Consider the following 12974-nt stretch of genomic DNA (forward strand, 5'->3'; position numbering starts at 1 on the left):
GACAGGTGAGGGCCAAACCAAAGCCGACCACAAGTTCAGCATGTGGTAAGTTCGCAGAGGACGCATGAAGACAGGTCTGGCATGGTCATCGCGTGAAAAAAAAAAAAAAAGAAAAGGCGAAGGGGTAAGTGAAAAGGCAGGTGAAAGCAGGAAAACCAGCGGCAGCGTAATTAAAGAATAAGAGTAAAGGGTTATAAAAAGTCACTCGAATGAGTGGCTGTAACAAAGAGGGCCTCACCCATGACACGACTGAAGAGAAACCCAAAAGAATAGGAGAACAATTAATTAGCTAACAGAGAAGCAGAAGAGCGGCAGCCGAGTTATCTAGTACAGATAGTTGGCTGCCACCAGCGCCACAATGAGGCTCATGAGCGGGCCACTGGTGGCTTGTCTGGCGCTGCCGTCGTTTGAGCTGTCGTCGGACGACGCGGTAGACTCGGCATCGGCCGTTGAGGGCATGGTGGCCTGCGTGGGCTGGGCCGAGGTCCAGGCGACAGAGGAGGTGTCTGTCATGTTCTCGTAGAAGATTCCGGCGCTGACGGTCGGGCGCGTGTAGACGGGCGCGGTCGTCTTGCGGATTGTGGAGGTGGAGGTCGGGGTGGTGGAGGTTTTCTCGACAGTCGAGGAGGAGGTGGTGCTCGTTGTGGAGGAGGTAGTCGTGGAGGAGGTGGTCGTGGTTGTGGTTGTGGTGGTAGAGGTTGTTGAGGAGGTGGTGGAGGTGGAGGTGGAGGTGGAGGTAGAAGAAGTTGTTGAGGAGGTCGTCGTGGCCGTCGTGGACGTGGTCGTCGTCGGCTTGGCTGTCGACGTAGTCGAGGACTCCTTGGGCGACGTAGACGATTCCTCTACGGCAACGTTCTGCACCGACATGCTACCGCCGCTACCACCAGCCGAAGTCAGCACAATGTTGGCCGAGCTGCCCTTGGACACGGTGACGACGCAGAAGTTGGAGCCGCCGGCGCCCGAAGCGGAATTCTTGCTGTTGACGGCGCCAAGACCATCGGAAGGGTCAATGGAGCAGGGCAGGCCATTGCAGCCGCCGTTGGGGCAGGTAATTTCGAGGCCGAACGACGGCAGTGTCTGTTCCAGACCGGCGCCCTCGAACTGGAAAATGGGGTTCCAGCCAATCTTGACAAAGGTCTCGCCGCTGGCCAGCGTGTTGGCACCGGCCACGTACGGCGCCCAGTTTCCAACGGCCTTGGAGTTGTCACCCCAGATGCAGCCCTCGGAGCCGACGCCCGGAGGGTTGATGTAGTAGTGGGCAGCTGTACCGGCCCAGTATGAGGCGTCGGGTACGGCAAGCTTGGCTTTGCCGCCGGACGTGGCGATGGTGGGGATCAGCATGGCTTCGTTGCCGGGGAGGACCGTCTGGCAGAAGGAGGCCTGCGAGCCGCACTTGTTGACGGCATACACGGTGCTGGTTCCGTCCACGCAGTAGGGTTTGTTGGGGAAGGGCTTGACGGGGACACCGTCATCGCCACACATGAGACCACCATTCTAAGAGGTCAGTTAGCAGAAGCTCTACTATGTCTGGCTTGAGGTTTTATTCACTGACCATTGACTGAGGGTAGACGTAGCTCGAATCCGGGTCCCACTGGGCCATGACTTGACCAGGAGGGCAAGCAATCGGGCAGTAGTTTCCGGCAGTGCACTCCTGGTCGGGGCTCATGGCAAAGCCAGCGTTGGAGGCTCCGGGGACCTTGTACAAGCCGCCGTCGGAGGGCAGCTTGCATTTCGTGTTGCTTCTCTTGGCGACCTTGTCATGCATAGCCAAGTGGCTGCTGCCGTGTCTCTTGTGGACGGGCACAGAGGCGGTACATTGCTGAGCAGCCAGCAAGACGGCAAGAGAGCTGAGAGCGCTCTTGGGATACATTTTGGCAAGGAAAGTCGGCTATTCCAAGACGTTCAAGGGACGTTTCTTATTCCAACTACTACTTGAGCGAATGTTTGCGGCGATGAAGTTCCGTCAAGGCCGTATCGTTGTTTAGAGGAAGAGAGAGGCGGTTGGCTGCAAGGGCTGATGGTTGGGCTGATCAGTCTCGAACAAAAGGAAGCATGTACTTGAATAACGAACGACAGCGAAGGGGCTCTGAAGAAAGGAACGACGAGAAGAAGAACGAAAGAAGAAATATAAAGGAGTGACACGAACGAACTGCAGAACGAGAGAGCAGACGACGGCGGAGGGACTGGCAGCAAGCAAGCGTGCGAGCAACTGGCGAAGAAAGAAAAAAGAAAGAAGAACGAGAGTACAAGAAGAGAGACCCGTGGCGGATAGTGGATATTAATATCACTAGAGCGCGAAGGTAATGAGCGTGAGTGACGTGACGATACCTGGCAGACACAAGTACATTGCCTAGAGCGCAGCTCCTTACCAGTCAGGACGACAACCGATGTACGGATTCTGTGGAGTGAAAGCTGGACGAACGAAGAGGAGAGGAGAGGAAAAGAAGGACGGAAACCGAAGTTGGGAGCAGCGGTAAAGCAGCATGGAAAAGAAACACGAACAGGGGAGTTTGAGAGGAAGTCTAAGCAGGGGTGAGAATTAGAGAGAGAGTGTGAGTACTTTGACCCTCCTCGAGATACTGGCGCACCACCCACTCCAACTTCAGCACTATTGCAGCAAGCGAGCCAGCCAACCGCGGCAGCGAGAAGCCAAAAGCGTGGGCGCCGGGCACGGTCCCCCATCAGAGCCTGCTGGCAGCACCAAAGGCACCAAATAGGTAAGTCAAGTGAAAGATCAGTCTGTGCGGGCAGGCAAGCCCCGGTCGATGGCCGTTGTCAGGGGTCAAAGCAGAGGTTGACCTGTTTTTTTTTCCTCTTGCTCTTCTCCCTGTGTCTTTTTTTTCTTCCACTGCCAGAAGGTCTTCCCTCCCTCTCCAGCGACGAGGACGGAGGCTTTGACTCTGGCTCAAGATCACGAAGGACGCCGTGGTTGTTACAGACTCTGCCGGCTATGAGCCGAGCCGTGAGGCGAAGTCGCGCAGAATCTAAGCCTTTTTTTTACCTCGCCGCTGGCCACTCTTATCTCTCGCACCATTTGTGTCTGTCGTCTCATGCCTCTCTCTGCTCTCCCCTCAAGCGCCCAATTTCCGAAAAGTAGCCAACGGATGTCGTCGGCGGCGGTGATCTACGGGGCAACGACGCACAAGATCATCTCATCTCTGGAGTAATTGCCTCTTGCGATAGCGCACTTTCCACCAATTCTCTTCTAGTCCTTCCATTCCTTCCATCCTTTGCATCTGTGTTGTACAATTATTTATGCACATAGTTAACGAATAGTTATGCAAGTCTCCCGAGTCTGTCTGCCTTTTGTTTCGCTCCTTTTTTTCTGTGCTCTTCTTCTTCTCTGAAACCCCTGCTCCTCCAAATCTCGCAAGCATGCTGTGTGGAAAATATGCGCTAACTTTGCTCCATCCTTCTATTTTGAACCCCTCGAGACATTCTAGTCTTACCAGGGTCCAGCCAATCATCGGCCTCGCTGTCAAATTAAAGTCGTCGATGCCCCTGTGGCCCCTGGTCCTTCTTGTCGCTGGTCCTTCTTGTTGTTGGACGATGGGGACCCTCTTCTAGTGACAAAGAGCCTACCGACCGACACTTTACTCCTCACCCACCCCAGTTACTCTCCCATCTTGGAGGCCAGGCTGGCTTAAGCGTTGGCCCTGGCTCTAGCGTCTTACGTAGGGAGGGCCCTTGGTCGATTTGAGGACCCGTTACGAACAGACCTGCCAGTGCTGTGTGACACTTGTGCCTTGTGGATCTTGTGATGTACATATAATGACTGGGTGGAAGTGGATTTCAGAAGAAATGCCACCGGACATTTTGGACCGCACATTTATCTAAGGCTTTTACTTGCAAGCGATCCTTGTTTGATCTAGCTGAGTATATAAATCAAGTGCATAATCTGAGTGTCACCTGCCGCTGAAATTGCAAATATCTCTTTGAATCTTTTGATGTTCAATGTGATGTGATTCAGCGGCTTAGTGGTGATGTTCAAAGTTGTAAGGGTTGCACGAGAGAATTTGGGGTTAATTTACATTCAGCCCCAAGGAATATTGTTAGTGAAATACGCATTGGCAGATCTGCAAAATGAAGACACATAAATCAGCTCAATGAAAGAACGAAAGGATAAGTCAGCTAGACAGGAACAAGCAGCGGAGAAAAAAAAAAAGCAGTGCCGGGGGAAACGGAAGACAACGTGCCTGGGGCAAGTAAGATTTGGCACAGGAACTTATACGGGGACACGATCGAGCTGTCAAAATGAGCCTATGACGCTGTGCGGTGCTGGGGGGGCCAAAGTTTCGGTCAAGGAGGGAAATTGTTTTGCACCGGTAGAGAGAAGAGAGACAGAGAAAACAGAGGAGATGAAGAGCAAGGGCAGTGAAGAGACGAAATGCCCTTGGGCTTGTCTGAGTCTAAGTTGTTGAACTGGTGGTGCACAAGGGAGAGAGAGAAACAAGGGGCAGACTTGAGGATATTGGAAGACGAGAACAGAACGTACTTGTGTGATTGTTTATGTAGATAACTAGTTAGAGGTTCAAGGAAGATCAAAGAACTTTGTCAGGTGTGAAACAAAAGAGCCGCTGAAAAAAAAAACAACCCGAGAAAAAGAGACGGCAAGGGTATACAGGCCGAGTTAGGGTTCGACGCGAAGGCAGGCGGCATACTATCACTATTCTTTCAGGCTGGGAAAGGCCGTGATATAGATCCCATCGGGCGAACGCCTTGATCTGCTGATGCTGATGTGCCTGTTCTACCTGCAACTACAGCTAGTTGTCTTCATGCTTCTATACTTGTACTCGTGCATGTCTGCCCTGCTGTCCAGCTCTCGTCTCTCTTGCGCCATGTCCGCAGCGTAGCGAGTTAACCAACCAGCGCCGTGGATTTGTCTCCGGCGCAACTTGGCTTACAGAGCACAAAGATCAAAGGAATGGGCTGTGTTTTTTTTCTGCGCAGATAAGCGCAGACGGACCTCGCATGTGAGCCTATCTGACAACTCTTAGCTTGGGTACACATCACACATCACACATGCATACATACATATATGCATGTGAATCCATAAGCCGGCAGCGACGGAGCGAGTGAGCCTTGGTCCTATATTTAGCATCATGCCCGGCCGGTAGGGCAAAACCCAACAACACTGCGGGCTGCTAGCATCGTGATGTGCGGAGACAAAGATCAAAGACGCCACCAGAGACGGGTGCTGAAAATGTGGCCGACAGCTTGGTTCCATGTATAAAAGGACAGCAGGCGACGTGTGTTGCTGAAAGAAGTCTTGGGACCAGATCGATCATCGCAACCGTCTTCTTTGCCTCGGCCTTACTTCTTCACTACGCTTCGCTTAGATAGTGCTCTCTCGAATACCATCCTCTCTTCTTTGCCACCATGCTCTTCAAGACAGCTTTCCTTTCTGCCGTGCTGGCGTTCTCGAGCCAGTCTCTCGCCGTTCCCCACCAGCCCCGGGCCGCGTCCTCGGGTGCTTCTTCCTCTTCTGCGCCGCCGGCCAGCTCGACCACCTCGACCACCGCCACGCCCTCTTCTGCTCCTCTACCGGGCTCCTTGAGTCTGGTACAGCAGTTGATGCTTGCGCCGCTGTAAGTCTTCATCCCTTGCGTTGTCTCAGCCGACGCACCAACTAACATGCACTTTGATAGCGCTGCCGACCGCTTTGCCCTGTTGCCAGAGGACAAAGATTTTGTCTTCAACCTTTCGCCCGAGCCCGTGCCCTCCGGCAAAGGCGGAAACCTGGTCGCTGCTAACCGCAAGACGTTCCCGGCCCTGGTTGGCGCCGGCGCCGGCATGGCTGTTGGCGTGATTAAGCGTATGTATCTGTCTCTTCGCACACATAACATGGCTTCCCAGTGTCCATGCTAACCACTACTTCTACTTCCACACAGCCTGCGGCCTCAACACCTTCCACGTGCACCCGCGCAGCACCGAGCTGCAGATCCTGATCGAAGGCACTCTCATCGTCGAAATGACGCCCGAGAACGGCGTGGTGGACGCCGCTGGCAAGCGCCGCGTGATCCGCAACACGCTGTCGCCCTTTGACATGACGCCCTTTTACCAGGGCAGCGTGCACCACCAGTTCAACCCGAACTGCACCGATGCCGTCTTCGTGGCTGCCTTCTCAAACGAGGATTTCGGCACGGGCCAGGTTGTCGACGAGGTCTTTTCCATGGACCGCAACGCCATCATTGATACTTTTGGTGCGACGCTCTCGGGCAACGATGTCGATCGCATCAAGGCTGGCTTGCCGGCGAGTATCGTCCGCGGCATTGAGGTGTGCATGAACAAGTGCTACCACGAGTAAACGCATTTGAGCCAGAGGTGTTGCGATCAGGAAGGGGCGGAAGAGGGTGGCGATGTAGAGAGCCGTAACTACGTTCTTACGTAGTTGAATGGCCATGAAGTCGAAAGCGCATGGATTTGTGTAGCTGTATGTGACTATAACTCATTAGTTAGCGATCAACATCATACACCCCTTGTCTGATACATACCCTCCAACCACGCCCATCACACGTTAATGCCTCGTTACCTTGATAATATTTCCGTGTTTCAAATGCCACACCTCCGTCTGCCCTTTGAATAAATATTCGTAGTATTATTTATTATGTGGTGGTACATTTTCGTTTTCTCGTGCTCCCCGTATCAGTACAAAATGGATCCTTGGATCACTCTCGCCGGCGCTCCATGCCTCGCCTCACTCTATATTTACCCCTAAATTTACAGCGATTTCTCGCGATGCAAAGCCACTTTGTCGAGGCAATCAAACGCCATGGTCATCGAGTGTCGCCCACCTGTTCTGCTGCGCAAATGTTCGTCGTACTCCATGATGGCCTTGTACGGCACCTTTGCTACGATCTGGACTCTTCTCGTTGTAGTTTTCTCCTTCATCGACGTGACCGACTCGTACGGATCGGGCGGCACATACACACTGGTTAGATCTGTAAACTCGCCACCAGCGCTCTCGTAGCTTTCCGACACATCGGTCACGTCGAGAACAACGCCACCAGCGGCCGAGGTAAGGTCGTGCTGCACCTGGCCGGCGGCAGACTGCGGACATACAATTTCTACCTTCATGATGGGCTCGAGAATGCTGATGCCGTCGTACGAGTTCGCCTCACGCAGAGCCTCCTGGACGGCTGAGCGGGCTGCGGCGGCAAAGTGGCCGTGGGACGAGACTTGTGGGTCGCCCTGGCGCAGGGAAATAGTCACCATGCAGCTGTGCATGGGGGAGCCGCGCTTCGGACCTCGGGCCATCCCGGCGTAGGCACCGTTGATCAGATGCTTCTTTAGTTCTTCGGTAAGAGTCCGTGAAGGCTGGATTTCGTACGGGTTATCTTGGGCAAGCTTGACATGGTAGATGTTGCCGTTCCGAGAAACTGAGTCGGCGGGCGGAATGGGAACAAAGCTGAGAGGCTCGATGGTGACTGATGCAGAGACACAGCCTTCCTTTCCAGCCAAGGGCTTGTTGAAAGTGACGCGGGTATCGGCAATGGGATCGTCGACGGTCTCTTTGTACTCGACCGAGACCTGGCCAAAGGAGGCATTGATCTTGTATCTTCTCTTCATTTCGTGGACGGTTATGTCGAGGTGCAGCTTGCCCATACCCTGAAGAATGAACTGATCTGCTTTTTCGTCGTGGTACCACCGAAGACTGGGATCTTCGCGCGACATCTCAGCCAATGCCTTGCTTACCGCATCAGCGGCCATGGTGCCAAAGGGCTCAATAGCAATAAAGGCCACAGCGGGAGGGACCTCCGGGGGACGGATCTTGAGGTGGCGTCGAGGGCCGTGAATCGGGGCACCAGACTTGATGGTAACGAGTGTGTCGCCTGTGCGAGTTCCCTTGATGTCCTTGAGGACACCAATCTGACCGGCATGGAGCTCGGTGATGCGCTCAACCTTGTCAGCCGAAATCTGCACTAGGGCCTTTGGACGAAGATGCTCCTGGGTATGTGTGTTGAATTGGGGGCAACGTCCCTTGATAATGCCGTAGTAAACACGGACAAAGGTCAGGATGCCCTCTTTGGGATGGTGCATGACCTTGAAGACGTTAGAAACACTGTCAATAACTGGAGACATTCGTGGCCCCTTGATAGCCTCGCTAAGGGGCATAATCTCAGTGTCATTGCGGACTTCGGTCTCGTCACGCTCGTTGGGACTGGGAAGGTAGTCGACAACGGCGTCCAGAAGCGGCTCGACGCCAATCTGACGCAGACTGGCACCGGCAAAGATGGGTACTACTTTTCCCTTGCCGTTGCAAACAACATGGCGCAGAGAGGCCTTGATGACACTAGACGGCAGAGTATCGACGTCTTCCATCAAGGCGTCAATATTGGCCTCATGGTGGTCGGCCAGGATATTCACTAGGTTCTCGCGAGCCTTTTTGACCTCGTCAACTATGCCCTCGGTTTCGATGGTGTCTAGAGAGACCTTGAACATCTTGGTGCGGTCGCTGTTGTTGTCGGATACCCAACGGTACCCTACGCGATCAATAATGTCAACAACACCGACAAATTTGTCCTTGATGTACCATGGGATTTGGCAGACAACAGGCTTGGCACCTAGGCGGCTGGCAATATCTCGGACAGACTTGCGGAATGAAGCGCCCTCCCGGTCGAGTTTGTTGACGAACACCAGTCGGGGGATGTGGAACTGCTTTGCCGATGCCCAGACTCTTTCTGTATGAGCTTCTACGCCCTCGACAGCGTCAATGATGCAGACTGCCCCGTCCAGCACGGGCATGCATCGGTCAACCTCGAAGCGAAAGTCTTGGTGACCAGGAGTGTCGATCAGGTTGATGGTGTGGTTGAGAGGCAGTTGAGGTTTCTTTTCCTCGGCAGTAGCTTCATCACTAGATGCAGGCTTGGGAGGAGCTTTTTGCCCTGGCCCAAGCGGTGGCCATTTGAAGGTGATGGCAGCGGACTGAATAGTGATGCCCTTTTGCTTTTCCAACTCCATAAAGTCTGTAACTGTACTACCTTCATCTACCCGGCCTACGCGGCGGGTGATGCCACTACAGAAGAGCATGCGCTCTGTGGTGGTAGTTTTACCCTGATGGGCAGAGAAGTAGAAAGAAAATCAGCGTCAAGATCACGGTCCATAGTGGTTACATTTTGGGTTCTTTACGAGCTTGCCATGGTGATGGTGCTAACATACCGCATCTACATGGGCAATGATTCCGATATTTCTGATGTGGTCGACAGCGGCCTTGTCTGGCTGTGGAGCGGCGCCATGGGACCACCGGTGCTGCACACAAGTGCGTGCCAGGAACTGAGCCTGCGAGCGAAGATGTGCCTGGTTGATGGTTCTGCCAGTGACGGACTGGCGCAACGCAGCCAGGATTTGTGACGGCATTGGGGCTGGTGCCGGGGGGTGGAGATGTATATAGTTAAGACCAGTCAGGTTTTACGAACAATGTAGGTGCTCGCTGGCCGGGAGGGAGCGCGCTGGGTTGAGATTGTTAGAGTGATAGAAGCTTTGCTTGATGAGATGTAGTTGAGACCAAGAGCTCTAATTTGCTGGTGCAGGCGGAGACGGCGGGTGACTAAGCATATATGGGAATGTAACCCTGTAAACTTTAACCCTAGCTAGGTGTAACCCTAGGACGTAGTATAAGGTCAGAACGCGACCTGCCACGCACGGATTACGGATTATGGGAAGAGTGGTACGGGTGCAGGCTGCATTTGCATTGACCTGGCAGCCAACATGATAATGCGACGTGGGGGGCTGGGCTCCCAAGATGGGCGGCGGGTTGCAGTTGGGAACAAAGGACATGGCGGGAGATCGCAGGAGGTTGCAACGGGTGGATGGAGGGAGGTATGTACATACATACATACATATGTATGTACAAATGTAACTATGCACTAAGGTACTAGTTAGTTCTTGTAGTGCTTGTAGTACTTGGAGGAGCCTTGCCCTGGGGCGTATGGGGAAGAGCTTCCGTCAGGGCCTAGACTTTAGAGCTGGCAGCATTGTGTGTGAGGAAGCTCCAGGAGCTCACAGGGGAGCTTTGTGTCTGTACATACTATGTATGCATGTACAGATACATATAAGCACATACATATATCGCGAGGTTATAGGTACCTGTACTTCACTGTCCACAGCCTGTAGCCTGTAGCCTGTAGCGAGCTTACAGCCTCCTTCTTGGATACGTCGTCTTGTGTTCTCTGGCTTCTTCCCTCCCCATCTCGCCGCTTGAGCCAACGTCTGGTTTTTCGTATCATATCGTACTGGATAATTAGAGGACCCGGGCCCGAGTCTGCGATTCCGTTACGTTTCTAGCCGTCGTTGTCTTTCTCATCAGCTTGGTCTTTCTCCGTCTCCTGCCTTCACCGCCGGGCCACCATCACCATCCAGCACCACTATCACCGCCGCCGCTGCCGACGCTGCCGCCATCACCAGCTGGCCGCTCACTTCTCCGCCCTCCTCTCCTTTTATCGCCGCCCCGTCCAGGTTCTCCCGGATCTCTCCGTCCCCCCGCCCCCCGCCGGCCTTCTTCACGCCTGCCGCTCCTGGCCGACGTGGCCCGCCGACAATCCCGTCCCGTGACAGCGCGACTCTAGCCCCAAACGACACCCGTCGCCTGATTCGAACCAAGCCGACCGCGTTTGAGGCTCCTGGCCTGCTCCTTAAATCCACTTGTTTTTTTTCTCTCTTCTCTTCCTTGGCCCAGACGCCCGGCAACAAGGAATCCCACCGAAACCTAGCGGTCAAAGCCCATCGACTGGTCCAGACTCTCGCTGCCCTTTCTGCGGCTGCATTGCTGAGCCAGCATTCTGCGCCAACCTTCAGACTCGAACGAACAAACCTGGCCGGGTCACATTGTCGCTCTCCGTCCGTCAGTCATCCCATCCCATCGCGTCGTCTCTGCAAATCAGATGAGCGAGGCATGCGCTCAGTCAAGAGAAGAAGAATGTCCGACTCTTCTGAGCCCAAGACGCGGCTTTCTACGCCGCTGAGTCGTAAGTGTTGTGTCCCTTTTCATTTCCTTGCTTTTCTTTTCTTTTTTCCCTTCTGGTTTGCTGTCTTTTTTCCTCCTCATCGCCTCCTTTTCTTCCCTTTGCTGAGAGGCCCCCCCCTCCCCAAAAAAAAGAGACATCCCTTGTTAATTCATCGACACCCCGCATTTGATTTCTCGGTGCCTTCTTTGACCTTGAAAACTCTTGAGTCTTCGTATCTTTTTTTTTTTTTCTTTTTTTTTTCTTCCCGTATTCCCTTTATCTCCTGTGAAAGTCCCTTGTAATGACGCACTTGGATTCCATCCTGTGATCCTATTTTCAAAGCTTCATCACGTATCTGGTGCCTACCTTCTGGGATATACCACCTATTGATTGGTATTAGACTTGCCTGCCTGGGCTTCCTTGCTTTGCGCTTACTGAACTACCACCAACCAACCACACCACACTCCACACTCCACCATCGTCAAGCACCTTTGGACGCCGCCGCTTTCCCCCCCCCACCCGTTCGCCACTAACCACACCATACACACACACTCTCTCATAAGCACTCATTCACCCACTCCCCCTCTCAATAACACTCCCACCCTCTTACCTCTCGTCCACGCCTTCCCCCCCCTCCCTCCCCGTCATGTCCGAAACCTCCACCTCCCGATCAGAGGCCGCCGTCACCTCTACACCCCGTACTGACCCCCACCTCTCCAAACTGGCAGCCAACACCTTGATCGTCCAGTATGACACTATTGACGATCTCACCTCGCGCATCGAGGGAACCATGTTTCACACTGTCATTGTGCACGTGCAGCAGGTGACAGCCGCCCATGCACAGACGGTCGCCGAGGCCATAATGAAGGCCCGCCCAAACTGGCACATTTGCCTCTACAACCCTGCAGCCGAGCTGCTGGTCCTCGAGGTGCCCAGCAAGTCTCATGACGTCCTCCACACCAACCTGCGCGACCGCTGCCTGCAGAAACTGTCTGACCTCAATCTCGGCCCCGAGTTTGCCCTGGCCGACCTCAGCGGCACTCTATGGACCACCTTGTCAGACGACAATTCCCTGGCCCAGCCCGACTCCGCCCTGCGACCACTGGTCCGTCTTGAAGAAATCAGCCCTGGGTCTTCCAGTCACCAACCGCCAGTAGCCCAGGGAGAAGATTCAGAGGATAGGCCCGTTGAACTAGAAGATATCGAGTCTGCAGATACCGTCGCCCCCTCAAATGGCAACGAAATCCCCGTGGTCCAAATGACTGACGCTCCTCCTGTTGATTCTACGCCAGCCGCAAACAAAACTGATGGGAAGAACGGAAACACGCCAAAGTCCAAGACCAAGACTGCGAAAAAGAAGAAGCTGACCGAGGAAGAAAAGGCCAAGGAACTGGAAAGCCGCAAAAAGCGCGCCGAGAAGAAAAAGACCTTTCCCTCGCTCGTCTTCGAGGCCGGCTGGTCGCAATCCGTACTCATGCTCCAAACCAAGGCGCGCTGGTGGTTCGACGCCTCCGACGGCCAGGTGCGCGTCGTTCTGATCGCCAAGACCGTCCACTCCACCGGCACCATCATCATCGAGAAATGGCTGGCCTCGGTCGGCCAGTGCGTGCAAAAGATTGAAATCAAACCACGCCGCGGCGGTAGTCTGGTCAACAAGCGTAAATCGACCCTGCAAATGGATGAGCAGGTTGACGGGGAGACCGACGCCGATGAAGACGATTCCATGCTGGTTGACAAGCCGGCGTCGCCGGGAATAGGCTCTATGGAACCCATTGTGCCGGACCTGTTTGAAGTACATGGAGGGCCGATACACATTGACTTCAATGACATATTCCTAGCCAGCCCTGGGGACGTGCCGAGAACAGAGAACGATGTTGTGATTACCGAAGACGAACTACAAGAGTATGCCTGTCTGGTATGGAAGACAGCAGTAGACGAAGACACAGGATAGTTCTACTATTATTGGAGAAGACGTGTGAAAGGGGGAAGGGTGAGCTTTGAACGAATCTGGGACCCGGAGCTGTTCTGGAT

General features: G+C 54.0%; 4 protein-coding genes across 4 annotated transcripts; 2 read left to right on the forward strand and 2 right to left on the reverse strand.

The window, feature by feature from the left end:
• Positions 1-324: 324 nt before the first annotated feature.
• On the reverse strand, positions 325-1870 carry BROUX77_001227 (uncharacterized protein; the record flags this gene model as incomplete). The annotated part of the gene is made up of 2 exons (XM_073745633.1): positions 325-1494; positions 1553-1870. 2 exons carry the CDS (start codon positions 1868-1870, stop codon positions 325-327), a joined length of 1488 nt encoding a protein of 495 aa, XP_073609462.1.
• A 3509-nt stretch (positions 1871-5379) lies between these two features.
• Positions 5380-6307, forward strand: BROUX77_001228 (uncharacterized protein; the record flags this gene model as incomplete). Its single annotated transcript, XM_073745634.1, has 3 exons — positions 5380-5588; positions 5649-5815; positions 5892-6307. The coding sequence occupies 3 exons, from the start codon at positions 5380-5382 to the stop codon at positions 6305-6307; spliced, it is 792 nt and encodes a 263-aa protein (XP_073609463.1).
• Positions 6308-6720: 413 nt separating this feature from the next.
• On the reverse strand, positions 6721-9357 carry BROUX77_001229 (uncharacterized protein; the record flags this gene model as incomplete). Its single annotated transcript, XM_073745635.1, has 2 exons — positions 6721-9054; positions 9160-9357. The coding sequence occupies 2 exons, from the start codon at positions 9355-9357 to the stop codon at positions 6721-6723; spliced, it is 2532 nt and encodes an 843-aa protein (XP_073609464.1).
• A 2232-nt stretch (positions 9358-11589) lies between these two features.
• Positions 11590-12894, forward strand: BROUX77_001230 (uncharacterized protein; the record flags this gene model as incomplete). Its single annotated transcript, XM_073745637.1, has 1 exon — positions 11590-12894. The coding sequence occupies one exon, from the start codon at positions 11590-11592 to the stop codon at positions 12892-12894; it is 1305 nt and encodes a 434-aa protein (XP_073609465.1).
• Between the last annotated feature and the right edge of the window lie 80 nt (positions 12895-12974).

This window comes from Berkeleyomyces rouxiae, assembly GCF_048999995.1.
Source record: "Berkeleyomyces rouxiae strain 22BRR77 chromosome Unknown BrBRR77_ptg000001l, whole genome shotgun sequence".
NCBI lineage: Eukaryota > Fungi > Ascomycota > Sordariomycetes > Microascales > Ceratocystidaceae > Berkeleyomyces > Berkeleyomyces rouxiae.